Below are 15,692 nucleotides of genomic sequence, written 5' to 3'. Positions count from 1 at the left end.
AAAAAAAATAGATATTTTGCATATGAAAACATTGTAATGTTTACTGACAAACTGCCAAATTTCGATTACTAATTTAAAAGTTATAGCATGAAACTATAACAAGCACAAAATGGTTATGAGGTCAGTCCCAGGGACCAAGCTCGGGTTGAAAGAGTTAATCACATTTGTTGACAGCATGAGAGCAACTCAACAAGGAAAGGCTTTTTGTATCACAGAGGTATGTCGGCCAGTTTTGAAACCTTTCTTTTACAGACATTTTTATACAAACAATACTAAAATTTAGTATTTATATAAATTGCTGTTTGTAACAGCATATGAAAAATTAGTTTATTTACCTGTGCTTATGGATGAGAGCATTGAAGGCAAGTCCATCTCTCCAGCTGGTAGTAAAATTGCGTATATTGACATTTGGATAGCCAGCTGTTTTCATTTGACACCATAACAGTAAGGCATCTTTGGCTGATTTGGTTTCTTGACTATCAACTTGTTCAATAGTGATATCTTGAATCTATAAATACAAATTAATTCACGAGTTTAGGTCTCCTTCATACAAAAAAATATTCCACAAAAGAGGTGATAGTTATATACAGAAGTACAGAAAAACTATCTAAGATTTTCCACACTCATACCTTGGAAGACAGAGAGTCAACTTTAATGGTAACAACATTGTCATTGCACTTAACTGAAAAATAATCAATGAACCAGATAAAATCTAAGGTCATTATTAAACACATGGTCATTTTTAAAGGTTTACATTTTTTACATAAAATTAGATACATAGAAAAATTATATAAATACAATGTTTCATAAATTTTTGCTAATAGCAACCAAACTTGGAAATACAATTTTAATAAATATTTTTGCTCTTATCTCCAATTAATTTTAAATTATTTTTCATTAAAGTTCACATGTAGATAAAGAAGTCAGTAATACAAGAAACTATAAACAAATACTTTAGATATTAAAAAATAACTATAATTATACATGCAATACTAAACTATGATAACTGTCTCACTAATCTTTATCTTTTACTTAAGCTGCCTAAGGTGTTTTTTCTTAAGTGTAAATTCTGCAACATCAAAGCTTAGAAGTGCATGAAGACACTGGTAAATTAAGTAATTAGAAAGAAGCTTCACTTGAAAACGAAGAATAATAGTCCAGATGAGACCAAGGGTCAGACGAGCATTTCCGTCTACAACATCATGAGATCCAAGATTTTCAAGATGCACTCTTTGGTCCCTTAGAAATTGGAGGGCCTTGTCTACATTTTCAAGACAATGAATCCGCATTTTACCTTTAGTTGGTCTAGGCTAAAATAACAACAAATAGAAATTAGGGAAAAAACCAACAACAACAACAAAAAATCCCTCTAAAATTAAATGTGTATCAACATTTTATCTATTCAAAACATGTTGTTCTGGAGCTACTTTTTTTTTTAAATATACTTCCATAATACATAGTTCTTAACCAACCGAGCTAAATGAACCAGGCAAGTAATGGAATATCTGACACAGTGAAACATATTTCAGTGCATTAATTTGTTTATCTACTTAAGATATCTGTTGTTCATTTAATAGAACTTGGTCACGTTGCACTGAAATGTATATGATGATAATTTTCAAACCCTTTATTACCTTCTTTAGTTACCTAGATCATTTGCAATGATCAAATATTAACACAATTCTATTAACACAACTATTTAAACATTATTTTTTTAAAACAATCACATTAATTTTTACAATTAATTATGCAACTGAGTGCAACAATATATTTTGTAACCACATTTTTAAAACTTTCTTTGATTTGATCAAATTTAGGATAGCTCAATGATCAAAGGCAATGTCAGAGAGAATTATAGACATTTTTTGAAACACAGGATGTGATAAGAGGAGCATGGCATGTGGGTTTGACTTTCTAGTTTATATCTCAGTAAAGCAAGAACATCGGAGGCTAAGCTTACATTATGGCTTAGCAATATCAATACTATAAAACTGTTATTTGTGACAAACTCAGAAAATCATATTGGGGAAGAAAGAAAAACTAAAATGGGACAATCAAAGTGAAGAAGTGTCACATGATACAGAGAAGTGAAGATTAAAAAAATTTCCTTAAGTGTTTCCTTTTGAAATTAATGGGATTTATTCAAATTATAAACTATGCTTTGATGCCAAATTTATTGGCTTACACTGATAATAAAGTTCTTTAATTAAAGTTTTAATGTAATTTTGTAAAAATATCATGACATTTACACTTTGACCAACCCGTGTGGGTCAAGTGAGATTGTCAAGAGGGGTTAGACAAGAAATACACAAGATACTGTGTAAGCTATATTTTCAAGTTTTGATTTACATGTTTCTTTGTTAGTGTTAGAAGTGAGTTATCGCATGTATTTAGCTAATATGTTACTCAGTGGGTTAGTATCTCTGTTTATTGATCTCAGTAAGTTAGAAAAACTTCAGACTATATTATTACAATTTTTACTGAACAACTTGTTTGTAACACTTAGGACTACAACTTATGTAAAAGTTAATATAGACTGGACTTCAATATTTTTGCCAAATAATTTAAAAGAACCTGCCCCATAAAAAAATGCTATAACATTAGTATCAGATGTGGGATTATTTTGGCAAAATAAAATAAAACTTTGACTAAATTTCAACCTGATAATTTATCACAAAGAGTTCTAAGCTTTACCAGAACTGATGAGACAATTAAAAGAGGAGAAAGAATAAAGAGACCAAAAATTAGAATAAAGATAGAAAAATAAGTAAAGATCAAGAAGAAATTTACAGACAATTAAAAGACGATCAAGAGGTAAAATACAAGAATTTAACAGAAGAGTAAAAGAAATAGACAAGATACTTAAATAGTAATTAAGAACAAAAATCAATCTGACTGACGATAAGGCCAAGGAAGTAATGGAGAGGTACAAAGAGATTACAACAACAAACTTAAAGACATATACAAAGAAATCAACAAAGTATAAAAATGATGTAATCACAAAACTTAAGAAGTATAGAAAGATTATAACAGCAAGATCAATAAGTAATCGACTCATTTTTCAGGAAAACTAATCTTAACAATAAAATAAAACACAAACATAATAACATGAAGCATTTATTAGATGTTTTGGAATTGTCATAATTCCATTATCAGTAATCTGGGGTTACAAAACAAACAGTATTTGTAATAACAGCAGAAATATATAAACAAGAAATAAACAATTCAAATATACAAATATAACATGAAAAAATTAAAACCAAGGCACAAGTGAAATAGGTTTAAATCCATTGAAGACTGTGTGTTATTTAGGGATGGGAGAAGAGTTTTTATGTATTATGTTTCGTTTATAAGAAGTTCAGTATCATGTTTGGCTGTTGAAAGAATTTTAAAGTTTGAGAGAGAAATCAAATGTCCTGTTTCTGTATTGTGTTGATAGATAACAGAGTTGGGAGGGTTTGTAGCCTTTCTTCCAGTTTTTCTAGATATGCCATGTGTTCAAATGCTTGTACTTTAAGGTGATGTTTGGTTTCACCAATATAAGAGGCCTTACAGTCTCCACACATGTATAAGTAGATGAGATGTGAACAATGGGCAGTCAGCAAACGATCTTTGTAGCAAAAAAATTTTTAGTTTAAAGTTGACTTTCAGGTCAATTTGGGGATAGTAATTGATTTCACATGAAAATTGGAAGGAGTCAGGTGTTGTATGAGAAATCAGTAAAGCTTGGAATTAATGGTATTCACAAAGGCATCAATCAAAGAGTTCCCAAAATGAGAACAAATCCATTGTAAGATAAAAGGATACAAAGACAACTCTGTGGGATCAGTTTAGTCAAGTCAAGGAAATCAATCCACCACCAGGTTCAAAACTCCATGGAAATGACATGCCACTAGATGAATATAATGATCGTTATCCCAGTAAAGGAATTTCAGGGTGAGAAAGCATAGGTCTCCCAAGAGCAGGTGCCTCACTGGCAGTTGGTGTAAGAAACAACTGTAGAGTGTTTTGTTTGTTTGCATCTAAGCACAAAGCTACACAATGAGCTATATGTGCTGTGTCCACTATGGGCAGACTTACCACTGTGCCACTAAAGGGCACTGTAGAGTTGTCCAAGTGAATCATCACAAGATGACCAACAACAATGACTGAAGAGGTTGGCAAGTCAGATAAGTTGTTATTATCTCCAGAATGTGAATATGCAGAGAAGAAGTGTTTAGAAGCACCGCAACTGGAAAGGAAGTCATCAGTATAGAGATGTAAGTCAGGTTGAAAAGGAGAGTGAAATACCCAAGGTTGAGTTGGAGCAATCAAGCCACCACAACAGAGAGGGATGTAGAGAGAAAGGGAGACACACACAAGGAACACTAAGGAAATGCAGGACAATGTTCCATTAATCTTCCAGAAGCCACTGAAGAGGATGCATGTGCATACAACCAAGAAGGACAAGGGTTTCAAGAGGAGCAAAAGTCCCCAAATGTAAGAGAACCTTTTGCACAGGAAGAGAAGTGGAGAGAGAAGAAGCTTTAATACCATGACCTCCACGGTGCAAAGACACAATGGAGAGGGTTGAGCCTGTCCCACACAGGATCAAGGAAAACTCTCAGGTGGACTAGATATTGAGTGGGAGTCAAAATGGACTTTGCAAGTTTGATCAGCCAGCCCAAACAAGATGTTCCCTGATGAAGAATGAAGGTAGCAATAACAACTCTTATCGAGATGAGGTCAGGAGAAACCAGTTGTTCCTATAATAATGGAAATGAAGGCTCAGAAGATGCATACTCCAAGCAAAGGATTGCATGATCTGGTTGAAATGTAAGGGTCCATGATTAGGAAGAAAGGAAAGGCACAAAACTGAAATAGTTGTCCATAGGTCAAACTGGAGGAAATGATGGAACATAGGACAAGTGGGAGTGTGAAGGAAGACATCCAACATGTTGACCTTGGTCATCCTCAGCCTCAAAGAGGGCCCAATGCAGAGTGAAAAAACTATCTCTCCATAATCAAGGAATGACAAGAAAGTGATTCAGAGGTGAAACAGTGTCATAGTTTTATCTTCTTAGGATGGCAAAGAGTCAGGAATAAAACCTCTAAGTGGAGCAGAAGACAAGTTCTATTGATTCTACCACCAAAGAAAGAGGCTGCTGCATCCTAGAGATGTTGAAAATGCAGAGGATCAGAGGGAAAAGGATAGAAGAGAAGATAAAGGAAACAATAAAGAGAAGTAAGGTATGAAAGTAGAGGGGTAGACCATGAGAAAATTTGCACAACCAAAGGGTTGTTGCTGAAGGACAACTATAGGTGGGCAAAGTGGGAGAGGTGGAAAATAATGGACCCAGATCCCAGAATCATCTCCAAAGTAGAGTCACTGCCAAGAGCTGTGACAGACTGCTCTGTGGGAAGGAATTGTGAACAGAAGCAACTGGACAAGGAACAGGAGAGGGGGGTAGCTTGATGCAACTCCCAGGAATGGGTAGCAGACTGAGAAACCCAAGGTCTACTGAGTTGGGAAAGCAAGGAAACAATGATAGATTATTGACAAAGTCTCAGCCCAGGATTCTAAGAATCAGCAACTGGCCAAAGATTGCCTGTAAGAAAAGAAGCAAGATAAAGATCACGAAGATAGGAGGAATGGAGGCAGACACCTGAAAGGAAAGCATCCCTGCTAAGAACCTAAAAGGAAAGAAACCAGATCAAAATATAAACAGTAGATTAAGAAACATAATCCAAGGTGGCAAAGAAATATGAATGGGTGTCCCCTAAAAACTATTAGGGTCACAAGGGAGAGTTTCGGTGAGGAGGTGACAGGTAGAGATGTGGTAAAGGAGTTCAGAAAAGGTAAGACAAAAATATATTGCTGAAAATAAAGAGACAAAGGAGGAAAACTAGGAGCACCCCAAGTAGATAGAAGGGACTCAAGAGACTGGGTTCAAGAAATACAGAATGGTCACGACCATAGACTGTAGAAAAGGAGTCATGAAGACAAGAAGGACAAGGAAAATACTGATCAACGAGAAGTTGATATATAAAGGCATTAGCATGGGCAGAAATGTCCATGTATAGAGAGGGAGAGAAAATCAGGAGATGTAGGATCATGAAGTACATAACCTAAGAGTCATCAGGATTTACTGGTAAAAGTAATATAATGTCACATAACTGAGTAATGAGCATAGCAAATAAAGATGGAGGAGGTACCTGGTCCTCAACAGGTAGAAAAAAACCAGAAGCAAAGGTATGAGGTGGAAAAAGCTGGTCAAAATCATTCACAGGTGAATCAGGCTCCGCAGAAAGCAATGAAACAGAATGATGAGAGACTATAACAGAAGAAGTAGGCAGAACAACCTGATGCTAAAAGCTGTAAAATCATGAACTGATAATGTGCCTCCAGTCCTCATTGACAAAGGTGTAGAAGATTCCTAAAGAGGTACATCTGAGCCTCAAAATGTGAAAGCAACAAGGATTTGAGAATTTGTAGTAAACTGACAATTCCACAACCATTTTTTTTTATATATGCAGTAGAAAGAAGAAAAATGATGACTACAGAAAAGACAAAACTGAAATCAGGTGGATGGAACTAAATTGCCACACAAACAGAGGTAACAAAAATAAATAATAAAAGCAGTCAATCAAAGTGACTGAAAACTATAAATTCACTTTGGCACTACACTTCTAAACATGATCAGTGCGAAAGAAAAAATTAGCTTATGATCAAGTGCTTGTGCTCACAGGAATTACTGCACACATGGAGTTTGTGTCACCATCCTAGTTATGGATGACTGCAGCATTACAACTATTACATCATAGTCTGGCGTAATATATGTAAGCGTGTAGGATCAGGAGCTTGTTCAAGGCTTGAGGCATGCGTAGGAAATTCCATAGCAGTTGCATGTGAGGCAATAGCTCTTAGTACAGTAGAGATAAATAACATTTCTGTAGAGTTATTTTTATATTAAGAAACTAACATGAGGTTCCCTTAGCGGTGATGTATCAATACTAATTTAATTTACGATTAAGTAAAACAAATGTTAACTTGTTAGTCATGTGATACACAATCTCGTAACCTGGGAAGGAAATAAAAAACCTATTATATGAAGTTAAGTGAGTTTGTTGAGTATAGTTAAACTACTTGAAAGGTGTCTTTAAATGACTGTATCAGGCTATGAACTTTTGGACAATGTTTCAAATTATATCTCCATTTCATGAAGATCTTCACTAACAGTTTGAAATGTCCATATCTTCTTAAACAGATGCAGTCCATTAACATCAACTTTCAAGCAAGAAGTTAGACTAAAAATAAACAAGATAAATTTTTAATTATTAAAAGAAAGATTACTGCAGATACGTGCTTGATCATTATTTGCAATATTCTGGAGAAGTGTTTAACATTATTCTTTTGAATAACCTTAAGAATTAAGTTTTTTCTTCTCTGGTTCATTTTTTCCTTATTTGTTACTAATGTTGTTATTTTTATTTTGAGTTATATGAAATTAACAATATTGCTTCTTTGAATATTAAAGTTTAAGACTGAGATATTAAATTATAAAGTCATGAATAAATACAAATTTATTTATTAGGTAATTTTTGAAATTTGTACAATTTGTATTGATAAGTGTTTAATTTGTTATCTTACCCTGATAGTATTGTGGTTGTTTGATACATATACTGTGTTGTGCAAGACATTTGCATCCCCTTAAAGAGATGCAAACTTTCCTTGAAGACTGGTAAACTAAATCTTATAAAACCCAAGATGTCTGGTATTTGGGCACAACAACAAAATAAGAAATTAAATAAAATTAACTTTTGAAATATTTAACACTTACAAAATTTTTATAAAAGGTAACAGAATATATATTCATAACCTTTAGCTTAAGACAACTTTTGAACTCACTAGACGTTCTCCTGAAAGAATTTCCAATAGTTTCATCAACAACTTTCCATCCCTCATGTCCGTATATAAGTCAATAATCTTGCAGTTGGCTCGTATTAAATGTGAGTTAACCCACTTGCAGAAGGTTTTTTTCTGAACACTTTCTCTTTCACCTACAAGACATATGCCTCATTTGAGTATAAAAATTCTGACAAAAATACAGTTTATATAAAATTTTAAAATATTGTTATTTTTTAAATTAATACTTTCCTTTTAAGTAATACTAGTATTGACAAATACTGCAATGGCAAAAATTAAATAAAAAGTTTAGCACTTCATTATACTTTAGAGTACCAAAATTTCAACACAAGTATGTTCACCATACATGTGAAGTCAGTCAGTCATGTTTTAAAGTACAGTCATTAATCATACACAAGTTATGACATACATTTTGCCATGTATTAAATGTATATTTAACTTATATTATGAACAATCTTTATAAAACTACACTATGAAGAAATTTTTCAATGTCATGTGCAGGGATGCTTGGGTGAATTTCAAACATCAAGAAGTTAAAAGAGTTTCATGGCCAGTCTCTTTCATAGTGCATGACATCCCAAGCAGACATTGGTTGTCTCTGATAAATCAGTATTATTTGAACATGTATTCATCACTATGACATCAGGTTTCACCTTCAGCATACAGACACCACAGTTCTTCTCAGGTCATGTCCAAAATAACGATTCACTTTTATAAGACAATGTATCACTTGATCAACATGATATACTATGATCTGTTCTCTGCATATGAGTATGAAAAGCAGATTGCATCTATATGAAATTAATGCATACTGAGTCAGAATTTAAAAACAAACATATCAAAAAAGTACATATTTCTAGAAACCTTATGGTAAGCAGTACTGTCTTGTTGATAGCAGGCTTTTGGCAGGATAAGCAAAACTAAACATTTTCTTAAATTAAAATGTATTTTCAACAATACTTACCTCCACTTACACTACAGCTATTACTCGACAGCAAAGGTTTCTTCCTTTGCCCATCTAGGCATTCGTCTGATTTTTCTTGCTTGCTCCAGTCTTTTATACCCTACTTAATTGCCCTTGCTGATATTTGTCTCATTCTCCACCTTCGTCAATCTGCCCTCTATCCTGGTACTGTATATAAGCACCTCATTCAGATAATGTTATCACTTTTATAGACTGAACCAATCCGCAGTTCTAACACTGGCTCTAAATGGGGAGGAAGGGCAGGAGCGTGAGAGGAGGCAATACATTTTTGATTTAAGAACATGTTAACTTCCAAAACATGCTTACCTCAACTCACAGCTAGAATCCCACATTGAGAAGGTAGAGGGGCCAGTGAGGGTATCATCCATACAAAAAGCATCTGCAAAAATCATGGGTGTGTCAATAGAAGATTGGTACCCTAGTAAGGGAACCAAACTACATCCAGAACAGATATGCTCTTTACCTGGAACTTAATTCATGTAGTGTGGGTGGAATTTTACATGATTTATCATCACTACTAGCCAGGCCCCAACCAGATAATCAAGGTTCCACTGCTCAGGGTTGGAATTATAGGGCCATGGTCCCTATATCCCATGTTGGTGGCTAGGACAATTGGACTGCAATATATATATACTTATAAGTGGATCCCAACCTGTACCCATAGTGTGATGCATTCTGAGCCACTGGAATCAAGACGAGAAGGTAAGCAACACCAAAGTGGGCAAACCTTCTCCTCAACCTAAAAAAAGTCTGAAAGACAACACCACAGGCTCGGAATGACGGGATATTGTATGTCTTACTCAACGTGACAAAACAAAACTCATCCAGTCTTCTTAGGTAAGAAGACCCAGTCTGAGGACATAGGTAGAATGATAAAGTGTCCTGTGGACAATCAGCACAAACCACTCCAACTGGCGATGTCTGTAGGTCAGCCGCAATGAAAATTAAACCTTCAGGTAAAGGTGAAACATGGCATATGAGACTAAGGTCACAAACAGGTGTTAAGAAATAGCAGGTAATGTAACCTTAGTAAACCAGTTAGGTAACTGGAATGGTCGTTTGGACAAAGGACCCAAAGCGACTTGAGGAATCCGGAAAGTGCTAGGAACTCAAAGAATTTGTTTTTTGTCGCATGTATCAAATGGTAGTCGATAAGGCTGCCTTATTCAGGCCGATTGTGGAAGATGCAAAAAATCCTTGCCAAAGAGCCAGGTCGAAAAACGAGTTATGGTTGGCACTTTTAATCAAAGTGGGTTCTACAAACTGACAAGTTCTGACAACTGAGAAACTTATAATGTTGTTTTGTATTTGTTAATTTCAAGAAATAAAACTATTATTCTGCATAAGAAATTAAATTTTTCAAACTAGTTAAAAAGTTTACATAAACATACCAGCAAGTGCTTTAATTCGTGATCTTTCAAAAAGTCGTGAAGAGCTATTTCCTCCATCATACTCAAAATCCTCCATGTCCTGCTGCATTAAGGGATCCCATCGAATCCCCACTGCAATATCTGTGGTCATGACTTAGTCTGCTGTGGCTTTATATCCTCTGTTTTAATAGAAATAATGACACATGAATAATCACTTTTGTTAAATGTAAAACTCGTCACTTTTTCAGCCTTTATACATATAGGAGAGAAGGGTATATATCAAAAACTCTTTAGTATTTTTAGCTACACAGAGGATTTTAATGAACTACAAACACAATGATTTCAATCAACTGGTAAAGTAGGCAAATATCTAGCCAATGAGAAGTACAGTAAGTGCAAGGTATTGCACCTGAATTATAATCAGGATCACATGTTTAGTATAGATGGGAATCCACTCAATAGAATGATTAAAGAAAAATGATCTTGGGTAAGTGGTGGATAAATCACTCAAGCCATCAAGGTAGTGCTATATTGTTAGTAATAAAGCTAACAGAATTTTAGGGTGCATCAATAGTCATACTAGTTACAAGTCAAAATAGGTAATTATTTCTATACAAATCACCATTTAGCCCTCACTTGGAACACTGTGGTCAGCTTTTGTCTTTTTATCTAAGGATATTAAGTTATTGAAAATGGTTCAGAGCAGGACAACTAAGATGATTTTGGGGGTGGAATGGTTATCTTTTAGGGACAGATTAATATCTCTTAACCCATTACCTCTTAAGAGAAGAAGGATAACAGGTGATTTTAATCCACAATATTTTTTAATGGATCAATAGGATAATGGCCTCTACTTTCTTTGTGCTGTTTTTTAAAACAATGGGATAACAGGAAACACATTCAAAAACTTAATATTTGAGGAAAAAAACAACAACTTGTTTTCACTTAAGACTTATTTTTCTAACAGGTGACTGACTTATGGAATGAGTTGCTTTTGAAGGCTAAAATTTTACAGGAGTTTAAGAGAGAAACAATTATTTAAAATTTTTACTTTTCTCAAGAGCGGATATTCCAGGAGTCTTGAAGGCTCAAATGGTTTCTTTTTGTCCATATGTTATACTACAGCTGTCCTTGAAATTAATGACAGCATATGGCAATGCCACTGAAAAAGTTGTGGCATAAGAAGAAAATATATTTACTTTTCCTTTTAATTTCTTAACTTTTTCTGTGAATATCTTCAAAGATTAAGATTTCATAGAAAAATAAAACTCCTGATATATATAATTAGAATATTTAATGACCCAAACACCTTATTTTGCCTAAGTTGAGGGGTCAGTTATGACTGAACTTAGTGGATTGCTGTAACACTTGACCATAAAAGATAGGTATCTGATGTATCTAATTTTTTCATATACATGTCTATTGCTTAAAGAAAGGTCAAGAAAAAAGTATAGGTAGGTAATCTTACAATTCAACTTTCCACTTCTAAGTTCTAATGTGTACTTCAATATTTTGCACTGACCACTGTAAATTTTGATAATTCCATTTAGTAGTTTTTACACTGTATTAGTTTAATTAATAAAATATTTCTTGAATCAAATTGTGATTCAAAACCAGAACTAACACACTTTTCAAACAATGTGTAGTTTCACTATAGATTATTAATGTTCTAGTAGCAGAAGGGACAGTAAAGTTTACTACTTTAAATTTACAATAGTTTAAACTTCAATATATTTTAGATACTTCTTCAATTAGAGCAAAAAAAGTTCAATCACACATCCCTCAAAAAATAAAGAATACTGTTGTTTAAAAACGGTTTTTTGGGTCTTTTACTGTATTTTGCTAGTACTAAACAAGTATCATTTGTTTTTGACTTTCTGGGAAAATTGAATATGATATGAGAAGAACATGATAAAGTTTTTGCTTCAGGTTTAACTTGGAAAGCTGCCTATAATGTTAAGATTTCACAAAAGATGCTCAATCAATATAAAAGCCTAATATAAGCTTTTGTGCTTTACCTTGGTGAGGATGCTTGCCTTGTACCCCACTCGTATATTAAGTGCATCTTTAAGAATAACAGGAAGAATCTCTGGAGAATGGACGATGGTATTTGTCATAGTGTTGTCTTGATTAAGACTGTTCTTCATCAAAGTTAAACAAACCTCTGATGAAGGAAAGTCTACTTTTTCAAAACCACTTTGGGTATTGGGTTTCTTTTCTGACACAAACTTTATGTTGATCTCGCATGCTTTTGAATATCAGGAGTAACTCATTATGTTGGGAAATGCTGGTGCACTTTTTTCCGTGCATACATTAAATTGTATTTTGTATTGTAAATTGTAGGGCTAAACTAAACTTGTCAAAAATAAAATTAGTGTACTGGATTAATATTACTATTATTCATTTCAGATAAAAAATGAAGCGTATCCTATTTAATGATCTAAATAAATAATGTCGTATATCATTTTGAAATACAACTAAAACCTCTAAATTATAATTATTCTGTTAGAATACGGCGAAATTTAATCAGCAGTTGGCTACGCTTACCGATTCTTAATATTTTCAGTCACAGTTTAGGCTTAGCGTCATGAACACAGTAATTCTACCTCTAACACTGCAAGTTATAAAAACAGGGAGAACGTAACCTAATTACTACTACTAGACTCATGGTATGAAAACTATCAAAATTTCGTAAATAACCAAAACTATATATGGGTGAAAAATAATAATAAATAATCTTACCTAATCGAAAACCGAACTTTGTATCTATCAAGAGATGGTCCAGGTCACCCAAGAAACTTGTTTGGTTTCACAGCTGCCCCTCCTTCTTGCGCAATAATATTATAGCTCAGCCCCACCCATTGATTACTTGAATTGTTTACCTTAAAAACAAGAATTGGTACGTTTCTTATATATAAATTTCATTAAAAAACCGATTAATGAAACATTGGATTATACGAATAAAAATGTCAACTAAACTGTGGTTAATTAAACTCTCCGAATTGAAGGAACTATATGTTATAAACGACAATATCATAGTATAAACCGGACGTTATCCCTATGCACACTATAAAAGGGTTTGAGATCATCGTCTGCTTTTATGAAACTTTCTTCAACGTGGAATATGGTGATGTAAAAATATAAATTGATATAGAAATGAAAAATATTAGAAATAACTTTCAAAGTAAATTATGCATACCATATCATTCGCTCAATCATATGATTTGTGTTTTAACTTAAAATAAATGGCTTTTTTATATTTAGAAGTGTGTATGCATAATAAATAACGTATTATGCAAATTACTGTAGCATTTTTATATATTCTTCCAGTTTGTACTCGAAAAAGCTGTTATTTCCAATGACAGAGAAAATATAATACCTTCTGATATATATTTAGATAATGAAAATAAGTAATTGCTAGTCGTAACTTACGGCTTTCTCAGCGGCATTTGAGGTCTACTATCCCCGAGTTATCAATGGAACATTGAAATTACAACTGCCTACTATGTGTTAGCAAGGCGTGATCAAGCTGTTATATCATTTTCCTACTTACTCATTAATAAAGCTCTTTAAATGTTTTATATTAATGTACTGATATTATCTTAAATAAAATAACTTTCTCCAACAAAATGTACGTGGGTTTTATTGATACGTTATATTACGAAAACGAGGTCGCTGATAACTGCAAAACTTAGACCCGCCTACACCAGCTAGATACCAAAACAATACTAACGAAGACGTGTGACCACACGAGTGAGTGAGCCTGCTATCATTTTTCATGTACACGAGTAAAAAAAAAAAAAAAAATATGCTTAAATTACCTCCTGAAGTACACAACTTTTCAGCGAAATAGATAACATTGTAATTAAGTATATGTATAACCTGTGATCTTTAGAGTCTAAAGTGTTATACGCATTGTCTCAGATTTGTACCACTAACTATATACGACGATAACATTTTGGTGCGTTGTTTTTTTTTTGTTTTGTTTTTTAATTTCGCGCAAAATTGTCCCTAATTTAGATAAGCAAAGAGTACCTGCACAGTATTATACGTTAACATGTTGGTTGATTACTACCTTAAATTTATAATATTATCATCAGTTTTATTACATATAATTTGCTTAGTAAAAATACGAGCAAATTGGCTTAACCTGCCCCGGACCCGGGGCAGTTTGATTCAAAAACTGAGACTCATGGAATAAAAAAGCAATATACATTTGTAGATATATTCGAATACGAAATTGATATTTATATATAAACTCTATCAAAACAAAAACAGCTGCCTGCTGTTTGGTGGTAGAGTGGATGGAGAGCTATTGTTTGTTGCACTCCATGTGTCCGATGAATTATCTGAGAAACTTCGGGAAAAAAATGTTAACGCTTTTAACGCTAAAAAAACGGGTTTAGATACCCGCAGAGGGCAGAGCACAAATAACGCATTGTGAATTAACACCAAACAAATACATTTACTGCTACCTTAATCCTCTATCTATAACCTGATTTACATAGCCACTTGAAGTTGCCATAAGATTCCTCTTCAAAAAACATTCTTTATGACATTTTCATTTCTAATATTTCAAAAAGAAAGTCTTAATGTTTGCATTATTTCTACTTAATATAATGACAACATAAACTAAGCCTATCGAATAAACGTTCCAAACACTAATTACAAAAATCACCTAACAAATAACTTTAATACAAACAACACAGTCATGTTTAAAAAATTCTGAAAAGTATTAATTTCACGTGCCGCTAAACAACAGTATAGCAAATGTTGGGCATTAAACAGACTTTTAACTTTTTCCAAATCAACACCGTAATCAGAGGCAATACTGTGCTTGTTTGTAGTTAAGCATAAAGCTGCATAAAGGTCTTTCTGTGCTCTGCCCACCACGGGTATCGAAACTCTGTTTTTGGTGTTGTAACTCCGCAGACATACCGCTGTGATACTGAAGGGCGAGCCAATATTCTACCGAGGTCAAACTCGGATCTCAACCTATAACTTCCAATTATACAATTGTGTGTATATGAGTTAGTGAAGGAAGCCAGAAATCCAACCAAGGATACGACCTCGGTGTCCTCATAGCTGTACGAGTGTTTTACGATTGTATTTTTAAAAATTAGAAACGAGTGTTTTACGATAATATTTTTAAAGATTAGAAACGAGTGTTTTACGATAGTTTCTTTAAGATTAGAAACGACTGATTAGATAACAGTTGTGTTAGTTTCGTAGTTGTTGTTTTTTTACGTCTATGAAACAATCTGATTAATCCGAAGTGTCCTAGAAGAGGTGTAATATTAAACTTCAAAAAGGTAAAGACAGCAACATATATGTCCCCCAGTGGCAAAGCAGTAAGTCTGAAGGCTTATAACACTACAAACCGGGTTTCGATACCATTGGTGGTCACAGCACAGATAGCCCATTGTGTAGC

At 33.7% G+C, this 15,692-nt stretch overlaps 1 protein-coding gene across 8 annotated transcripts in view; it reads right to left on the bottom strand.

Annotated features, from left to right (window-relative positions):
- Positions 1-13,831, bottom strand: part of LOC106462325 (spectrin beta chain-like) — a 120,715-nt gene extending 106,884 nt beyond the window's left edge. For 5 of the 8 annotated variants that reach the window (XM_022389543.1, XM_022389546.1, XM_022389544.1 and 2 more), the window contains exons 1-4: positions 10,283-10,412; positions 7,889-8,040; positions 1,137-1,310; positions 336-508 (exon numbers count right to left, since the gene is read on the bottom strand). In XM_022389543.1, the coding sequence (XP_022245251.1) occupies positions 336-508; positions 1,137-1,310; positions 7,889-8,040; positions 10,283-10,412 (629 nt within the window). Of the gene's footprint in view, positions 1-335; positions 509-1,136; positions 1,311-7,888; positions 8,041-10,282; positions 10,441-13,003; positions 13,158-13,693 lie in introns of those variants that run through there. The other 3 variants (XM_013922229.2, XM_022389549.1, XM_022389542.1) reach the window with 3 other exon arrangements.
- Between the last annotated feature and the right edge of the window lie 1,861 nt (positions 13,832-15,692).

The sequence above is a fragment of the Limulus polyphemus genome, unplaced genomic scaffold (genome assembly GCF_000517525.1).
Source record: "Limulus polyphemus unplaced genomic scaffold, Limulus_polyphemus-2.1.2 Scaffold1142, whole genome shotgun sequence".
Lineage (NCBI taxonomy): Eukaryota > Metazoa > Arthropoda > Merostomata > Xiphosura > Limulidae > Limulus > Limulus polyphemus.
Note: the sequence above shows the minus strand (reverse complement) of the source record. Positions and strands in the feature narration are given on the sequence as shown.